At 39.8% G+C, this 20,480-nt stretch overlaps 1 protein-coding gene across 12 annotated transcripts in view; it reads right to left on the bottom strand.

Annotated features, from left to right (window-relative positions):
* Positions 1 to 20,480, bottom strand: part of PKHD1 (PKHD1 ciliary IPT domain containing fibrocystin/polyductin) — a 478,342-nt gene that overhangs the window by 274,563 nt on the left and 183,299 nt on the right. For all 12 annotated transcript variants that reach the window (XM_059400266.1, XM_059400267.1, XM_059400265.1 and 9 more), the window contains 6 exons: positions 17,980 to 18,171; positions 14,795 to 14,920; positions 12,572 to 12,628; positions 12,198 to 12,319; positions 2,477 to 2,589; positions 1,111 to 1,216 (listed from right to left, as the gene is read on the bottom strand). In XM_059400266.1, coding sequence (XP_059256249.1) covers positions 1,111 to 1,216; positions 2,477 to 2,589; positions 12,198 to 12,319; positions 12,572 to 12,628; positions 14,795 to 14,920; positions 17,980 to 18,171 — 716 coding nt within the window. The remainder of the gene's footprint in view (positions 1 to 1,110; positions 1,217 to 2,476; positions 2,590 to 12,197; positions 12,320 to 12,571; positions 12,629 to 14,794; positions 14,921 to 17,979; positions 18,172 to 20,480) is intronic.

The following is a 20,480-nucleotide window of genomic DNA, read 5'->3' as shown; positions in this document are numbered from 1 at the left end:
TGACTCATGACCACCTTTTAATATGTCCATATTATTAGGTTATTTCTTTTAGAAAAAGGTTATTCAAGAGCATGAAAACAGAGTATAAGTCTCTGTAAGGCATGAATTTCTTCTCTGCTTAAGACAGGACTCAACCAATGTTTCTGCTGGATTTGTAACTCCTTTATTCATAATGTTTATGGGCAACAGAGTACTTTATAAAGTTAAGTAAGAACAAAACACTAAATAAAATTGGTATTCTTCCTGTTCCTAATTATATATTTTTGGGCTTTTCCCATCCACAATCATCTTCCTCTTGTTGGATATGTGAAATACATGTCTAACGTTCTTAATGTAACTTAATTATATGTTTTTATTCTGCTTCCTGAATGCCCTGTAAACCTATTTCTTCATCTACATATCTTAGGCTCCAGATTGCTAAGTGGCAGGGACCAAGTATGTGTAATTTTCTCTGTGTAGCACCAAAGAGTGACCGTGGAAAATTTTGTATGTTGCTGTTAACTGTGAGCACCCAAAGCTTCCTTACAAGAAATCACTATGTTCATGAAAAGTGAATGATTGAATGTGAACTTTTTCCTTTTTGAAGAAAATGTGGTTCATTGATAAAGATAAGAATGGCATCGTGAGCTGGAATTTTTCTTTCAATAAGGAACATCATTATTTTCTTAGGATTGAAGCATGCATTATTCAGGATATTAAGATATCAAATGCACAGCATTTGGTGTCTGGTTTCTGCACCAGGCTGTGCTATTAACTAACTATGTGACTTTGGCAAATCCCTTTAGTTTCTGAGCCTTCATTTCTTATCTCTAAATAGGCATGGGAGGTGAGGAACGGAGGACCTCTATGATTCCTCCTGCTTATAATTTCTATGATTCTGTTGTTTCCATTAGAGCTGCTGAAAAGTCACCAGAGTAGAACCAAACTGACCCTGGCTTCCAGAGTAGGAATTCATTCAACAATTTTCCCACACATCTATGATGTTGTTTGCTCCTTAATACTGTGATAATATTGTTATGGCTCCCAAACCATCCCCCTTTAAATAGAGACACATAATAAACTACCCTCAGAGAACAAATGACAATTTAATGAAAAACTAACATAGCTTACCTGGGCACCACCTGCACTTCCCCAAACTGTGAAGTTCTGGAACAGGGTGGGGCCCCTGCCATTATCCCAAGGTGGCCGAAACTGAGGGTAAATAAAGAGACCAGACCTTGAAAGCAAAACAAAGAGTGAAAATCAGCCACTTTCTGTGTTCCAAATGTCCCACTTTTTCTCACTGGGAAATATAAAATGAAGGTAATGGATAAGGAGAGTGGAGATGAGGCCTATGAGCCTTCTCCCTGTCCAGCATTGCCCACCCCTCAGCCTTCCCTCTCTGTGACCCTCCATGACCTGCTTCCATCTCAGCAGATGCAGATTGCCAAAATCTCAGTCTCTTCTCCCAGCCTTTCTCTAGGTTCACCCCTTCCTAGCAGACTGGACACCTGTGCCTAGCCCATTAGAACACACTAGGAAAGTGGATACGAGCACCGTTACTCCCTCCGACTTTTGTTCTTCTCCTTGAAATGCACTACCTTCACAGGACTCTAGGTATCTTCTTTGCTCATATCGCAGAGCTGCTGAGAGCATCTTGGTAAAACTTCATAATCTTAATGATAAATTCATGGCACATGTGCTAATTCTAGACTTAGCTCTTTCAAGATGGCACAGCAATCATTTTGAATCCTTATTCCACTCTCCTCTCACTGTCCATCAGAGCAGTATCACTATACTATCATAATTATTGATAGCTATCAATTACTGAGTTCCTACTATATTCTAGGTGGTCCTTTAGGTGCATCATAGGAGTCATCTCTAATTATCACATCAAACTTCCACAAATTTGTGTAATTCCATAAATTACACAAATGAGGGATCTGACTCTTAAAAAAAACAAGAAATAAGCAAACAAAAATTTTCTAGTCGAGCAAGATTTGATTCAGGGCCTGAATGACTCTGAAGTCCACATTTCATCCATGTTCCCACCATGCTTCCCAGCTCTTGCTCTTAGCAGATGATCTGAACTTCATGTACCAAAACCTTGAACAAATCCCCTCCCCTCTTACCAGAGTACCTGTCCCCAGCCAAGAGCCTTTCCCCAAAGGCTCCTCACCCTACTCAGATCCTGAGCCCAAGCATTCTCACCTCCTGGTTTCTTCTAATCCCTTGGAAATTTAATTGCTCTCTCTATTGAATTTTATGTCTCCATATATGAAAGACGCACTCTGTCCCGCTGCCTTCTCCAGTGACTTCCCTATCTCTTTCCTTCCCTTCACCACCAAACTTTTATAATCCAAAATGCTTATACAGGTGCATCATAAAATCGTACATGGATGCCCCAGATTACCACCTCTCTGAGAGTGTTGTAAAAAAACAAAAAAAAATAGTTAAATCTCACACCCAAAATGTAGATGAATTTACCCAAGTTTACCTTGTACAAGAATGTGCAATATTCTGGGTAAAGGAGAGAAGTGGAGCTTGTGATGTTTGGCTGGTCACCAGATGAAAAAAGTATCCCAAACCAGCAACATACACCCTGTTTCCCTACAGAAATTAAGGATAGTTAAAGAATAGTTATCCCAGATACTATAAGGTTGCCAGAAAGAAAGACTTTTCTATGTGGTCATTCTGCTTCTCTTAATTTACTTCCTGTCCAAGTATATTGATACTTTCATGGCTCATGCACTCTTCACACACCCCAATCCTTCCCCCCGACCCCAGGAATCAGATAGACTCTCATTTTTCTTCCTCAGTGCAACTCAACTGGGCTGTAATTTGTTTACCTTAGTAAGTGGTATCTCATGTTAAAGTAGTCTTGTAGGATTCCACAGTAAAAGGCTTCCTTCTTCATCAGTATGTGCCCTTCACTTTGGTGTTTGAAATAGTACTGGAGCCAAAGGCTTACTTTAAAGCCAAGTCTATACAAAGTGTCCTCTCCAATCCTTCAAACAAATCAATGATTTGGCTATGGGTTGAAGACCACTGATTATACTAGTTATGCCTTTGTTCTGAGACAGTTATGCACTGAGACACAGTGTCTGAGATCAAATACCAGCTTGAATCTCCTCAATGTCCTCTTCTCCTGATTAGATCATTTTAATCACCTTATTATTTCTTTATAGGATTTCCTACCTAAATAATTTGATGTCTTTTATATGCTGATATAAAATCTAAATTCTCCATTGGACCACATGAGATTGGTGCTTTAATTCTGATCAAACTGAACACAATGGATTCTCTTTATAAACTCAATAAGATATTGATATAGACTCATCATTGTGTAATATATTTTAAGAAAGAGTAGAAAATTAATTCCCTAAAGAGTCTTTTATTGTATATAGAGGTATTCTGCTTGGCCTGCCCAATGTTTATAAAAATTGTGACTTTGTTTCTAGTATTTTACAATTGGGACACTTAATATAAAAATTTAGACTCTCAGTTTTTTAACAATACAAAGTGCAAATTCCTGTGGGGGTAGCCATGGACCAGCTGGGGTTATGAAGTGCCTGCCTTCTTGGATTATGGTTATTCTGGCATAGTCCCCACCCTTCCTGTGTCACTTATTTATGATACCAGGCAAGTACCCATGGGTATTTGAATTTGCAACCTCTAACTCCAGGCAGTAAGGTAAATGGTATATTGGCTCTTCCATGTTCCAGGAGGAGGATTGAAGGGCCAAGAGACCAAACTGCTGGACTACTTCCTAGGCAAGTATGTGCATCTCTCTCTCAGCCTCAGAGGCTGGTCTGAGGCCAAGATGCCCATGTCTACCTAGAGAATAGAAGTCAAGAAACAGGACACTCAGTCAGCCTCAGGCCCAAGCTTTGTGCTCCAGGGACAAATGGAAATCCAGAGGCTACTGCATAGCTCTTCCCTGATCACCTGGGGGGTTGACGTGGCCTTGCTGGTGTGACAATAAGAAAACTGCCTTATTCCTACGAGCAACTCACCTCCTGGGAGCTCATGCTATGGGACTGGGAAAGCTCATCCCAAACATTAGGATCAAGTCACAGAAGAGAGAATTAAAAGCAAAAGGCACTGTGATGCTCTACAACCCAACAAAACATTGTCTTTCTTTAAAACAATACTTCAGTGCCATAGTTGCCTCTAAACAGGGCTTGGTAGGACTGTGTTGTGAGTCTTTTGCTAGAACAGTTTCTTAAATTTTAGTGTGCATGCGGGATAGAGCTATAAGATTTAGCAAACAAAAAACACAGATGCCAAGTTAGATTTAAATTTCAGATTTGAAAAAAACAACTTTTTTTCTAATATAAGTATATCTCAAATATTATATAGGATATAGTTACACTAAAATTTATTAATCTTTCTGAAATTTAAACTTAGTCACATATGTTGTATGTTGTCTGGAAACCCTAACCTGGAGCATATAAAATACAGATTTCTAGGTCCCCACCACTAGTTATTCTGACTTCACAGGTGCTGAAGTTGATGGTGGAGGGTTGGAGGACAGTACTCTGCACTCTTGAGCACCACAGGTGGGTCCAATGTAAGTGATCTTTTGACCTCATTTTGATAACTACTGCTCTGGAGGTGACTGAGATACTAACACTGTACTGTCTATTCATCAGAGGGTCCAGGAGATGTTCAAAGAAGAGAGAAACACTGGAAAGAATTCACTTCCTGGTGATTTTGCCAAGAGCTGCCTTAGGAGCCTATTGCACTTGGAGGCCACTACAGAAAACTGAAGGAGAATAGAGACCTAGACAATCAGGGCCCCAGGAGCTATCTGTTCCCAGGACCCCAGCAAAAAGGTAGTCCAACTCAGTGCAAGTTATATTTATGTCAAGTTTTTCTTTCCCTTAGAAATATTTATCTCATTCTTAACTTAGAACCAAACGTGATAATAATATTCAGAGTAAAGATTTTTAGAGAAGTTGCTATTGTCCAGGTACCAGATTTTATTCTCATTTACTTTCACAACAATCCTGAGTTATATATTATTATCACAATTTCACAAAGAAACTGAATCTTGGAGATGTTGAGTAACTTCCTCAAAGTCACAGAGCCCATAGCATAGTGTTTGGATGTTGCTACCTGAATATAGGTTTCCTCAAAATTGGAGAGCATTTTTCAGGTCAGATTTAACTAAAGAGTTGTTCTGTTCACCCAAATTCCAGATAGTATAAAATCCCTTCCATTCCCACCAAAGGGGAAAATGGCAGTTCAGAGGGCCCAGAGTAAAACATGGGTGTGGGATTGAGCCAATCCCCACTAGTCAGCAGGGAAAGACATGACATTTTTGAAGAGTATGTTTAAGGAGGATTAGGGTTCTGAGACTCCAGCATGAAGGGATTGAGCATTATCAAGGTGTAGACGCAAAGTTAATGAGGACTGGCTACTGATGGGCTTTTTGAACAACAGAAGAAAAGATTGAGACTGCCGTAATGTCTATTGAATGCTGATACAGAGAGTGAGGAATATGGATGTTAGAACAGGACACAAAAAAAGGGTTAGAACTCATGGAGAAAGTTCTGGCTAGTCAGGGCAGAGCTCTCTCATATTCTCTCACATGGCTCAAGGAGTTTTATTCCATTCTGAGTGAGGGAGGACTGATGGTAGAGACTCCAAACACATTCTTACTTATAGCTCTTCTCTGTTTATCCTTAGGTTGAGCAAAATCATTTCAGCCCACACAGCCCCAGTCATTCTAGACTTATACTTTCTTATACTTAATTCCTAAATGAGAAGATTTTAGGTGCTATTAAAGGTAGCTCTCTGAACCGGAGAGGACCACCAGCCGCCATTAGATAGCAATTCTCCTCACAGAAGGGAACTTTAAAGAGACTTGTCCTGGGATGCCTAGGTGGCTCAGTTCGTTAAATGACTGCCTTCGGCTCAGGTCATAGTCCCGGAGTCCTGGGATTGAGCCCTGCATCAGGCTCCCTGCTCAGTGGAAACTATTTCTCCCTCTCCCTCTGGCTGCCACTCCCCCTGCTTGTGCACTCTCCCTAATCTCTTTCTCTCTGTCAAATAAATAAATAACATCTTAAAAAAGAGAGAGAAAGTCTTGTCCTCTCTGGGTGTTCCACATGTTCCACTAAGAACTTACATACACGCACACACACACGCTCACACACAGAACCAAGTAAAGTCAATATTGATGAAAAACTGAAACAGATTGTTTTAAAACCAGCAACATTCAACTTCTGCCTCATGTGAGAATACGAACCAATGCTCCAATGCCCTAGTCCCTAGAGGTCTCCTGGTTCTGCGGAAGCATCAGTGAGGACCAGAGTTCACGGCTAGTGGAAGCCTGGCCGGCAGGCAGCAACAAGCACTTCATCGGGAAGCCAACACAGGCTGACAAAATTAAGGTGCTGTTTCCTTAACTTTTAGCTTTTTATTCACTGTATGCCAGAAAGCTCTCTCATCCTGAGTATTTGTAATTAGCCCGCCATTCCTCATTTTTTACTCCATTCCAGAACATGTTCTTTCTTTGTGGACCAGCAGCCCCTTTACTTCTGTACTTCATTATTTTGGATTCCAAGTATTTCTCCAATTTTCTGAGGCCATTTAAAATTCTAAGTACATATCTCACCTACCACACGGAACTTGGCACAAGTGACTTTGGGACATCATGCAATATGAAATTGAATTACTATTCAATATACTAACATGACTTCAGGGAACCTGGGCCATCTCTAAGACTCCAGTCATCTTGAGGTGGCATAGTCTAGAGCTGGAGCTGTCAATCAGAGATGATTTTATTTCCCAGGGAGCATGGAAAGCTTTAGAGATGTTCCCAGTTGTCACAACTGAGGGGGAGGGATGCTACTGACCTTAAGTGGGTAGAGAAGAGGAATGCTGCTTCTCACAGCAAAGAATTAGCACCTAAAATACTAATACTACCATGACTGAGAATCCCTGGTCTAGACTGGTGCTATGCATTGTTGAAACAATTCCTGCTTTCTAGTAGCCCATCTCCAGATTTTATGGAAAGACCACCTAATATAAAAACATGGTTAATTACTATAAGAATACTTTGACAGTCTTTACCGGGAAGGTATTTATATCTTTTAAAAAATTTAAATCTGCCATCAGGCATTTCCCAAAAGAATACTTACTAGCATCAAATCAGTTATCTCAATTCTTTCTACATGCTAAGAAACAGGAAATATGCTCATGGTTCTAAGTTTTAGGAAGGATCACTGTCCCTGGGTTGGCAAATACAAGTGCCCAATACACACTTCAGTCCTAACAGAAACACAGGGAAGTAACATGGCTATTGATTGATATGATTACACAACTGGAACCTTCCTTAGGGAAGTCCCTGTGAATTTCCACCTTCCACTTAACCTTCGTGGAGTAGCTATGTCTCTAGCATACTTGAGCCATGGGAAAAGCACTGAGACTTAGGGAAGAAGGGGTTTCTGAAACACCCACCTTTTCTGCAAGTATATAAACAATGAGAAACGTATATCTCACTGGGACATACAACTCGATATCATTACCAATGAAATGCTCATTCATCACCAAGACTCTACCGGGAGGGAAAAGATTCACATATTTCAAGAATGTATTCTACGGACTATCCCCGTATTCATCACCTTGGCCAGACAGGTGCTCAGAGAGTACATATTTTGAGCAAATGAATAGATTTGTGGAATCACTTGCCCTGGTGTCATTAGCATTTATGGAACATCTGGGTGAACATATATAAATATAAATGCTTTCCAAGTGCATTTATAGTTGGGCAGGATATTATAACTTTGGTCTTCTGTTAGCTGGTAAGGCTCACTTTTCTTATAAAAGAAGCACTTGAACAGTCAGATCACATTACTTCCTGGCCCTTTTTACTCTCCATTCCAATTGGGTATGCTACAAATGATTCATGAGGAAAAACCACATATTTATGCAGGCAGCCGCCGGCTTGTGGGGAAGGGTTTAAGGCAAGCAGGGAATTTTGTGTGGAAATCAATTCTTTGCGGAAGTCAATGTATTATGGACATTCAAGCAAGAGAAATTCCAGAGAGAAATTAACTGCCCAAGTAAGCCAGCTCCTTGAGGTGTGCATCTATAATCACTAGGAAAAAAAAGTGAGTTAACCCTTCAGGCAGCTCTTAAATATACATTAGCTATTGAGTGGGGAGAGCTAGAGAACTGAAATTGGCCTTTAAACACAGAATTCCTTACAAAATTGATTCACAAACCAGAACAAATTCCCCTCAAATTAAATGGATGTTTCCAAAGGGCTTGTCTCCAGGGTTTTTCCACAGACTATCCTAAACAGGAGTCTGGTCATGGAAAATTTCCAGTGCCTACATACACATGGGATACTCTAGAGTTTTGGAAGTGAACAGGCCCTTGCTGTTTGAGAGCAAAGACTCTCCAGCCTGAGGTTGACAGAGGGTATGTCTACTGAAAACATGGAGCCACGGAGCCTCTAGACAGCAAGAGATCTTCATCAATGGAGTCATAGTCTCAGACTCTGGAGAGTTGAGGGAAGACTGCCTGGAAAGGGATGCTGTCAATGCCACAGGTGAGGCACAGAAGAGCCACCACCAATCTGTTTTTTGAAAAGCATGGCAAAGGCCTACCTAGGGAGTATTCGGAGGCAAACCGCAAGTTCCTCAGACACTCAAACAGGAAGAGCATGCTTGAATATCCTATCCCTAGCAAGAAGACACAAAGCTCAGGTTTCACTTCTCACAGAAACTGTCCTGGGCTTGGCTCAGCTGCAGCCTGGGCCAGGAGACAGACCACTTATGCTTAAGAAAACTACAGAGGAATATCACACTTGAAATCCCCTCCTCCTGTGCACGGTTGAAGATGAGGATGCTGTCCAAGTGGCTGACGAGGAGCCAAGGTGAATTCTGTACACTATGACAGAGCATTGTGTCCTAGGCTCTGGATCAAGGCAACTGGGAATAACATGTCACCATAAATCCCCGTAGAATCGACTGTTTCTTCTCTGCCTGCCTGCCAAGTCAGAGATATCAAGGTCAGACTCCTGATAAGAGTGGGAGAGTCAAGGCTTTCAGAAGTGGTAGCCCAGACACTAAGATTGTGTTACCTTCTTTAAGTCCAAATGAGGGCTTTAGTTCAGTTAACAGTTTTGTCCCAATGACAACGTCCTGGTTTCGATATTGCTACAGTGACAGCTGTTATATGGTGATTGTTATGGGGATGGTAACACTGGAGGATGCTAAGGGAAAGGCCCACAGGGACTCTTGGTTATGTTTTTGCAACTTCTAAACCTAAAATTATGTCAAAATTTAAAAGTTAACGAAACAAAAATGAAAAATCCCAATAAATTATACAAATACAGTGACTTTAAAAAATATTTTGCCAGGGGCACCTGGGTGGCTCAGTGGGTTAAGCCTCTGCCTTCGGCTCAGGTCATGATCTCAGGGTCCTGGGATCGAGTCCCACATCAGGCTCTCTGCTGAGCAGAGAGCCTGTTTCCTTCTCTCTCTCTCTCTGTCTCTCTCTCTGTGCCTGCCTCTCTGCCTACTTGTGATCTCTCTCTGTCAAATAAATAAATAAAATCTTAAAAAATAATAATATTTTGCCAGACTGCAAGAAAACATCAAAGCAAGGCAGAAGAAAAGGATACAAAAACTGAGCATACCCAAGACTTGACTACCTTCTCTTTCAGGATAGTCTGACTCTCTTTCAGGTAGAGTAGGACATAGAAGCCACAGCCCATGAAACAGTTGCAGAGAGTACAGGAATGTCTCTCTCCTGAATACCAAAAATACCCTGGGAGATGGCAAATTTTTCTAAATCCCTTCCTGTTCCACAAATCAATTACACACACACACACACACCCATCTTTGTTATCATAGCTTCCTTATCATCCTTTTGGAAGTAAGGCATATTTCTAAAATAGATTTTTCAAAGTATTCTGTGTATCTCCCACAGAGGACACGCTTAATAAACTTTAACTTAGTGTTTACTCAGTAACTGAAATGCCTAGGATCAAGAGAAGTTGATAATTTTTAGGTTTTGCCACATAAAACAGTTATCACCTACGACTTTAGCAGTGATACATTCTAAACAACAGGATATAAAAGAGATAGCACAGTAGAACAGCAGTGACATGCAGCTAAAAAACTGGCGTGTGTTGTGCAATATTTAATAGAGAAGTCCCATGGGATTTAAATGCTGCTTCATATAAATGTTTTATTTTTCAGTCATCAAAATGATTGTGGGATCTTGGAATCTATTCTTTACTTTTCTCTTTCCTCCCTCCATTCTTTGATTATGGAATTATACTTTCATTATATTCAATTAATTTTTACTGAGCAACTACTATGTCTCAGATACTATGCTAGGATCTAAAAGACTAATAAACTAATGAAAAGAAAACCACAGACTTTGAAGGTCATCACAGAAAATGTTAAGAACACCTAATAAGTATGCTTAATGAATCTACACTACCAGCTTAAACTAAAGCCTCATTCTCAAAACATATATGTTGTATTTTCTTTCACTTTTGTAAAATGAATATAAGAGGAAAAAATAAATGAAATAGAAATAGGAAACATCTAATGGGAAACAAACAGCTTGCTTTTGATTCAGTTTTTTCATTGCTAATTTGGTACTATTCACAGGTCAGTCTGCAAAAGCTCAGGTAAACAATCAGCTTTTTAGATGGCCCTGTGGTTTTCTGCGCCTCTAGTAAACTCGATATGCCAATAGACAAGAGGCCAGGACCCGTGGCCACACTCCACTGTGCTACCCAGTGAAGCAAAGTCAGATGGACATTACCCCTGGCATTCAATGCAGGACTTAGATCTATTCCAGCCTCAGGCAGGAAGATGAACTGGACAAAGCTGAGGACCTACTTTCCTCTGGGCATTTCAGTGTAGTCAAGTAATGCCTTCTGAGACATGCAAGAAACACAGTTCTTTAGGCTTCAAGGCTGCGGGCATAAGTGCCCAACAAGCCCCAACGTCACCTACACGTTAAATGCTGCTCTTGTTGCCCTGGCTGTGGAGTTTGGTTTCTTTCAGTCTAAAGCAGTTCTGCTTCCTTTCCTAACTGGCATATTAGCTGCCCCTATTAGGCACCTAAAATGGTGTGTAAGTGCTGTGCTTGGAATAAGCATAATTAAGAGTCTGGAGGAAGGTTGAGGAGACAACCATGACTTTTATTAGGGGTGACTCAGCTGAAGGTAATTAAAAACAGATGATCAGAGAGAGACATTCATTCTCTCGGTTCCTCAGAAATCTGGCATAATTGCCATGAAACAAGAGATGTCAGACTAGTGTCCCGGAAGACTGAGGCCCTTAACCCTTTGGTAGATGATCCATAGGATAGACTCATTAAAAGAGGAAACTAACTGGCCTTTCACTACTCCGATGTAACTCTTCAATCACGATCTACGGTTAAACGGTACTGTAAAAATTTAATTTCTTAAAGTATTTAGAGGTAAATTTACCAAGGAAAAGTAACATTAAGTTGTACTAAATAATTGGACAAAAAAGGCCATCAGAGTGTGCTTTATTTGTTTTGGAATCTGACATGATCTCATATACCTCGTGACTTTGCTGAATCTTAGTTCTTTTTTTTTTTTTTTAAGATTTTATTTATTTATTTTAGAGACAAAGAGAGCACACACAAACATGAACAGGGGAAGGGGGAGAGGGAGAAACAGACTCCCCACTGAGCAGAGAGCCCATTGCAGAGCTCAATCCCAGAACCCTGAGATCATGACCTGAGCTAAAGGCAGATGTTTAACCAACAAGCCACCCAGGGGCCCTGACCCCTAGTTCTGAATACTCTTAAAGGGCAATAATATGACCACATTTACAGAGGAAAACAATGAAGACTTAATTAATTATTATTGAAATTGGGACAAAAATCAGAAACCACAGCAGACAGCTCAGGAAGATATTATAGTTTGTGTTAATCTAAAGGACCAGAAAATAATCAATATCTCCTTTGTTTTGCCACGGGTAGATAGATATTGCTTCAAAGAGTGTTCACAGAAATTCTGAGAGAATAATTACATTTATACCAAAGCACTTGTTTAACATAAAATCATAAAGTTGTTTTTCAATACCAGTGTGCCACCTAGTAAACATTTTTATGCCATCTTATTCTTCCACTCCTCCAAATAACTTCTGGAATGAATTTTATGGCCTCTCAAGCTCTGACCTTCCTAGTGGAGCTACAGGTCTTACCTCTATAATGTTGGTTGGATTACGGATATAGATACCAGATGGTGTCAACGTTTCAGGACTGGACAGTCCCTCGGTGCCAGAAACACTGATGATCACATTGTTTCTTATGATATTTCCCTGTTCTAATTTAAGAAAAGATAAATCAAACCCAGGGGAGCCACAAACATAATTAATATTTACATAATTCAACAGTCTTGCTTCTACTAGCATACATCACAGCTTACATCATGCTTATATAAATAAATATATTTAAGAAAAATTTAGTAGTTTCCACAAATTTAAGATAGTTAACATTTTGCCATCGGATGTGTCCATAAAATACACGACAACTTAAGTGGAGTATAGCTTGATTTAAAACCAAGTTATATACTTACCAGTTGTTTTTTCAGGAGTCGCTTCCCAAGACATGTATTTTATGTCCATGTCTGTACCTGGGAACAAAAGGTCATGTTACCTCATTCAGTTCATACCCAGGAAAATGAGAGATACGGCCTCACTATTTCTTCTTCTGGGTATGGTTTATTTTAAATTTCTTTGTGTATTTTTAATTCATAGACCAGACAAAGAGATACAGATTATATGTGCTTTTTCATTCTAGAGTGTCATAGTGAGTCAGAAGTTCATTTTAAGCAGAATAAAGAACAAAGAAACAGATGTATTCTTTTACTTCTTAGGAAGAATTTAAGTGTCCCCACAGTCAAATGCTGCATATGTCTGTGTCTACTCCAACCCCTTCCCTAGCTGTTCAAATTGGCTACCAACTATCTGCAGTGGCCTGGAATAGAAGAGAAGAAAATAAATAAAGAATAATAAATAAGAAAATAAATAAGGATAAAATGGGCCATGCCACAGAGACCGATTAGCCATATACATAGCATCAGTAAAGAACAGCCCCACAGACCCTTCTCCTTATTAGGTATTTAGGTATATGAGTTTCCCATGTCATTTCATGAACTGGGTTTACAAACCTATTTTGCATGAAATTAAGTACTTTATCTATAATGCACTAACAAACAAATATTCTAATTTCATCACCTGCAGTATAATCGATGTCAAGAGCCTCCAATTCATAATAAGCACTAAAGGCTAAATTCCTCCTGCAGGTTTTCCTCTTTGCCTAGTTAATGCCTATCCCATATAATTGTTTTCTGCTAAATTAATATTGTTATGGTACCTTCCTGAATTTCTGCTCTGGGTTTCAACAAACTTTTCCCTTACACCAACAAAAGTAGGAATAAGCAAAGTCAATCTTCCACCTGTGAGTTTAACTGCTCTGTAGCAGTTAAATTTACAATCCCCGTCCAATCGAAAGATTTCCCTGATTGCCACAACTGTCCTTAGTTCTTTGTCTTTCAGACCTGGAGTTTGTTTTAACCCAAGTTTATATGATCTGTGTTTTCTCACTAAACTGTCTCCCTCTCAGGATTAGGACCTTTTAACTTTTTTCCCAACCGATCATTCTTAAATGAAACACATACATGTTCCCACTGATGGTATCACAGAATTAATTTAAATATGCAACACCATTTAACAAATATAGTCTGACTTTCAGTGAAAACCTCTGATTTGCTTTTGTATTGCAATATATTCAAAGATCTTTTGTTCACTAATTCATTTACTTCTTTCAACAAATATACGTACAAAGGACCAGTTAATGTGCTAAATGCTAAGGAAACAATGTTCACATGAAATCTGGTGGTACAAACAGTCATTAATCAGATGATCAGAGACATGATATGTAATTTTAAATCAATAAATAATGACTGGTGCTCAAAGAGCTTAAATAGAGGGACCTCACTTGGGAGTATGGAGGAGACAACTTTTCAGGAGGACAGCAAGCAGTATTAGTAGAGGGAAAGAGTTTGTGCAAAGGCCTTTAGGGGGCAAAAAAAGGTGGCTTTTTGAAAGAATTAAAACAGCTCAGCATAACTAGAGTACAGAGGAATAGAAAAAGAGCAAGACAAGTTCACAAATGTTAACAGAGAAAAAAAAAAATCACTGAGGAAGACTTCTAAGCCAGGTTAAGGATTTAGGATTGTAGTCTAAGAGCAATAAGAAATTTTTTGAGTTTTAAGGATGAGAGTGACAGGATGTAATTTGCATTTTTTAGGGATAATTCTGGGTTCTACAAGAGGAATGAACTTTCAGAGAAAAAAGCGGATACAAGTGAACAAGCAGAAGATTCTGAAACATGAACTTCTCTAGCAAGCCATAGGAGAAGCTAAGAACAGAGTTCAGGATTTTTAACTTCTTGTCCAACATCAAGGCTTAACATTCTATAAGTCTATGCAGAGATTTATATATGTAACCTTAAATTATTGTGAAAATTGCTGACAGTAAATTTGAAAAACTCCCATGTCATGTTTATTAACCTCAATTGAAATGTCACCTTTAAAAGATCAGTTTCTTTGTGATACAGTTGAGGAAGCTAATTAGTGATAGGTAACTTTAAATTCAGAATTTTAAGCTATGGCCTATTTATAATGATCAGAGGCTAAGGTTTTTGTAGATTGGGAATTCAAATTGTGGGAAAATTCTTCTTGAAAAACTATTTGTCCTACTCAAGAATGCCAAAATTAAACAAGTTCATCACTTACCCACCAGCAGTGCATGTCCTAAAATATTGTAGAATACATTACTGTCCACCTTCAGGCCCAAGGTCCTTGACATGCTAAGGCCTCTACTGAAGGAGCTCCACACTGTGCAACCCTGTATATAGGAATCTGAAGAGGAAAGAGTACGGCAAACATTTGAAGTGAACCTTGAGGGTTCCTCAGATTCTGTTGATCATTTCCAAAGCAAGTTGTTCTATAACTGAGAACATTCCCCCCACACGCACCCACAAACAGTAATGAAACTAAGGAAATGAGGAGTTGGAAAGAGAAATCGAATCAAGAACCTGGGCGACTCAGGCCAATGTACCTCAGAGATACCAAGGCTAAGCAAGGTGGAATCCAAGAGTCGGGTGCTAGATAGGAAACCATCTGAGGAAGAGACAGTATGGCCAAACCACCAAAGAACGAACAGCTGTCAGGATTTCCAGTTGGCCACCCTCTTTGCTATCCTTATCCCAATATGGCAGACAGTGGCTAAAGAGAAGTGATGCACAGCATGAGGAGTACTACTGAAGGACCAAATCTGATCTTTGAAAATCACATCTTCCATGTGGAGATACAGTCACTATTTCTTCAGGCTGTGACATAATTTATTTAATTTGTCAGGCAATTATATTCTTGGCCCGAGATAGCCAGAGATTCTTATTCAAAATGTAAGCAAAACCAGAGGTTGACCTGAGGATCATAACTCTCACATTTGAATATGGTAGATTTATGAAAGTGAAAGGTGAATACTCTACTATGTTAAAAGAATTGACATTTAGGAAAATCATTACCCTGTTTCCATGGGCATATTTTATGCCCTCCCCATCAAGTTATGTCAACTGGATCAGTCAATAAATAAATATTTACTGAGTATCAACTATATATTTCAGGAATTGGGCAAATAAAACTAAGCAAATTCTGCTTAGTTGGGTATCTTCATTCTGGCATAAGAAACTTACATTAAAATCATAATGGAGGGGCACCTGCGTGGCTCAGTCAGTTAAAGCCTCTGCCTTCAGCTTGGGTCATGATCCCAGGGTCGTGGCCCTCCAGCCCCACATCAGGCTCTCTGCTCAGCAGGGAGCCTGCTTCCCCCTTTCTCTCTGTCTGCCTCTCTGCCTACTTGTGATCTCTCTCTCTGTGTCAAATAAATAATAAAATCTTTAAAAAAAAAAAAGTTTAAAAAAATTCATAATGGATAATTAAATGATAAATCCTAAAGGAGTTTTATATTATTTCCAGATAGTGAGAAATATTATATATGTATCAAGTGCTTGGAGTACTGAAAAAACTTTGGTTTATGGAAGAATTTGACTTTAAATTGGACTTATCCAAAAAATTCTCAACCATAGTGTCACTACTGACATTGAGCCTCTGCATTGTCCTTGACCTCAGCTCCTCTAGTACCAAGTATCCTCACCTTACTCACCTGTAAGTCAACCCATCCACACTCACCTCTGTAGGAAACACTGCCTGCTGCAGAGTTTTCCTGACTCCAGAACTCTACATATCATTCATTCAGTATAGTCCTGAGCATCTGAACGATAAATAATTACTAAACGATAAATAATCACTAATGTATTTTTGGAATTATTATGGGTGGAATTCAGGAATTTTCCTGTAAAAGCAGAAAAGATTCCAACACCTTCTAACTCTAGTACCTAGGGGCAATTGACCAGCCAGGGTACAAAGACCTTCAGAGCATGAAACAATGAGAGATTCTTTGGCAAGGAAGCCAGAAGTTTCGTACCCCTCCTGGGAAAGACAACTGGTATTAAGTCAGTGATTTTCAAACTTTTAAAGCTCTGAAAATTTTCAACTAATATGAAATTTAATAAATAAATAAAAGTGCAGCTATTTTGAAATAGGTTGGTGGAGACAGACTGACTTTTGAGCAAGGAAAGATTTTTATTACATTTAATTGATAAGACTCATATGTGACTGTTATCCCAACTGCTACAGGAGCTGGTCCCACAGCAAACTTCCTGCAGCACAGTAAGCACCAGGAGACTGAAGAACAAGAGAACAGGGCTCAAAGATACTGATCATCCCAGTGTGCAGGGAAGGAGCCATGTTAGGAACCATCTCCCTAACTAACTGTATGTCAAAAATAAATAAGGTGGTGGGCGGAAAATTAGAATAAATAGTTGTCTTTGGTGTGCAGATGATTTGAGATGATGAAAAAAAAAAATGCTGCAGGTGCCAGGATTCTGCCTTCAAGGATCTCAAGGATAACTTTGTCATTGGCTGCTGAAATCCTAGCATCTCTCTAGACCTGCCTGAACCACCAAGTATGTCCTGATACTCTGTCAAACATCACCCCCAGAGCACAGCTCCTTTCTAAGAAGGCAAAGCTTGAACGTGTGGATGTTGGAGGAGCTGGGGGTGGGGAGGGTGATTCAAAAAGGGAGATGCTGTCCTCATTACTGAGCATCTCTTGTTCTCTGCTTATCCGCATCCAGAATTGGGGTTTTACCCTGGTATGCTCTTGTGTCTCTCCAACTTTGGTTTCAGAACCTTTATCTACATCTGGTCATATTCTTCTTCTCTGGTTCTGATCTTGTTTTTCACCTAGTTTTTCTCACCTGCATTTGGTATTTCCTGCTCCCTTCATGTGCCTTTAGCTCATCCCAAGATCTGCAGTCTGCCTGCTCAATGTGCCCAGGAAAAGCACCTGGTTCTCAGCCCATTCTCCCCCACTTTCCCAGGCAGAAGACTCCCTGAGTTAGAACCACTTCGTATGGAGAGGCTTTTTGCTGTGCCTGGGCTCTCAGAGCACTGATTATTTATACTATTCAATTCTATTTGCCTGTGATCACAAAGCTAGTAAATGACAAAAGCAGGATTCAAAACACAGATTTGTGTAGTTCACCCTGTGTCTATTGTACCTATACTGATGTTTCCCACAGTATACTCCTTAGAACTACTTGTTCCAGAATCACAAGACCTACTTTTAAAAATTCAGATTGCTAGGTCTACCTTAGACCAGAATTTATCAGGGCAGTGAGCCCCCTGAATAAATTTTTGTTAGGCATACTAAAATTGGAGAACCACAGATCTAGGTTATAAATTATCCACCTTCGAACCTCCTATGTCCCCATCTGTCACCTCTCATGGCCCCTGCATGTAGCCTTGAACAAGAAGAGAGAAAAATGGGAAGTCATAGGCCTGGACCTGCTTACCTCTCATAGCTCCCACCAGAGTCAGTGAGCTCAGATGCTTACGGAAGGCTTGCCCCAATGCCCGAAACTGCACTCCCTTCAACTGGACCCGGCTGGGTTCCTCTGCGAAAGACTGAACAATGACTCTGGCCCCCAGATCCCTGGATCCCAATATCTTCTCACTCTTGGAATAGAAACAGTCCTGCAGATTCCCTGAAACACAGAGAGAAGTTGGGGGTACCTGAAGCACGTGCAACGTGCTTCTAGACAAATCATCTGGTATGAAAGGTACTGTCGGCACAAGGGACAAACCATTATTGTTTGTTTCATTTAATAATCTTATTTCCCTTTTACTTTGATTCTCCTCTTTGGATTATTAATTAAAACATCCGATAACTAGGACATGATGTTGCCTTCACTCTATTATTTCCAGAAGCCCCCAAATCAATCACCTTAATTACTGTCACAAAGAGGCTGACTAGAAGCCACAAAACCAACCAAAATAGATGCTTATTTCAATCCAAAAGATCCCCTGGAGGGAGTGTGCAATAAAATGACCTTCTCGTGGTTGATAATTGTAGGGAAGAAATGTGAGCGCTGAATGTAATCACAGCTCTTTTTAGTCTTAAGCTGTTCAGTGGGGTTTCCCCGGGTTTTTTTTTGTTTTTTTTGTTGTTGTTGTTGTTGTTGTTGTTGTTGTTGTTGTTTGTTTTGTTTTGGTTTTTTTGCTGCTTTGCAGTTTGGGGACTGAGCAACAATGCCGCTGCAGATATGGCAAAGGACTCCAGACAAGAAGCTGAATTCCCCTATCCCCACCCTCAACACCTCCTTCCAGTTCCTAGTGAGGACAACAAACAGCACCATCCTAGTACATTCAGCAACCAGTGCACCAAAGTACTGTGACCTCAGGATCCAGGGCACTTTCTGAGGACACATGGCAGCTGGTGGTGCGAACTCACCTCAGAATGGATAAGAAATCATCTTCTGAATTCTTAATTATTTTCCATGTTAATAAACCAGACTGCCGCAAATACAAAATGATGTATCATTCCACAGTGAATAATTCACAGTAAATTTGCTAACACCCAGGAATAAATATATAAGAGGTAAATGAAGAGGTGTTTCGTATTTGTACGCTTTATCACAATTTTGATTCTTTCTGCCAGTAATCCATAATATTTTGAGTGGCCAGGCTTCATATTATTTATTTGGCTACCTCATTTCCACTCTTCTGCCCCACACAAAGAAAGGGAGAGTGATACGTTCTTTCTTTTTTTAAGGAATGTCTATGGATTTATCTTGAGAAATTTGTAATAACTTTTAAGAGTTGTGATGAAATCAGAGATTGTTCCATTCGGTGCCAACAGATTTATAATGGCCCAGTCCTAGAGGCAGAGTCTCTCTAGCAGCACAATCAAATGCAGTATTTTAGACAATATGATCTGAGAATGCCTAGATGAGGACTACAAAGAAAATCTAAATAGAAAAAGCAGCTCCCATGTCAGCAAAATTGTTAAATCTGATAATCTTTGGATTTTAACACATAGTATCCAAACCTCCCTTTCAGAATGATAGATTTGTGAACCAGGTGACGGGGTGGTGGAAGGTAGAATCCAGGTCCCTCTCACCCAACCACATCCCAACATGGCAACCACATGTATCTCTATGTAGACATGACTCAAATCTCTAACTCCAAACATTCCCAAGCACCTCTACTCAGGTCCTGGCCTGGCGTCTCTCTCGGCATGTATAAAATTAAAGTCGTGATCTGTAGCCTCCCACTCCAAAAGCTGTTCTTTCCATCTCACTAAATAGACTCATCATCCATCCAGAGCTCATGCCTGGGAGTCATCCTTGACACCCACACCATCCTAAACCAAAGTTGACAAATGATATCTTCACAACATGTGAAAGCCTCATAATCTACAGCCTGGGAAACCAAAACATAACCTACTAAACTAACCATCCCTGAAATAGATGTTTAATAGGCACATCAGTGTGATTCAGTGCCTGTTATTCTTCTAGAAGATAAATTGACTTTTTCAACCACTTGCTTAAAGTAGGTGGTAGTTCACTCAGAAAACAAACTCTAAAAGTAGGGGTGAGGCAGGGGGATTGCGGGGGACACAAGAGCCTCATCAGTCTAATCAGTAAGGAATGTGCTGCCTGGGTCTGTGATTCTGGCATTAAGCTGTTTTCCTGAGACTTGTAGAAGGGACCTGGAATCACAGTTAAAACTTCCTTATAAATTTCCTTGGATATTTAATCTGATTCTCCAGATTTTATTATTTAACGGGATTTTTTTTCCCCCAGAGAAATAATTTCACAAGTGAAAACCTGTTTACCTCATTTACAAGGTCATATAGAAGGCAGGAGACAAAACGACAATTTATCAAGAGCGTCCTGAAAACTAAAGAATATTATGGACATGGAAAGGCTAAGGGTTTATTCCATTTTGAAAGAAGTTGCCATTACTACATATTGTTTGGCAGGAAGAACATTCTTTTTCACTCATTGACTTT

This window comes from Mustela nigripes, chromosome 5 (assembly GCF_022355385.1).
Source record: "Mustela nigripes isolate SB6536 chromosome 5, MUSNIG.SB6536, whole genome shotgun sequence".
NCBI classification, from domain to species: Eukaryota; Metazoa; Chordata; class Mammalia; order Carnivora; family Mustelidae; genus Mustela; species Mustela nigripes.
This window is presented reverse-complemented; position numbering and strand designations above follow the sequence as displayed.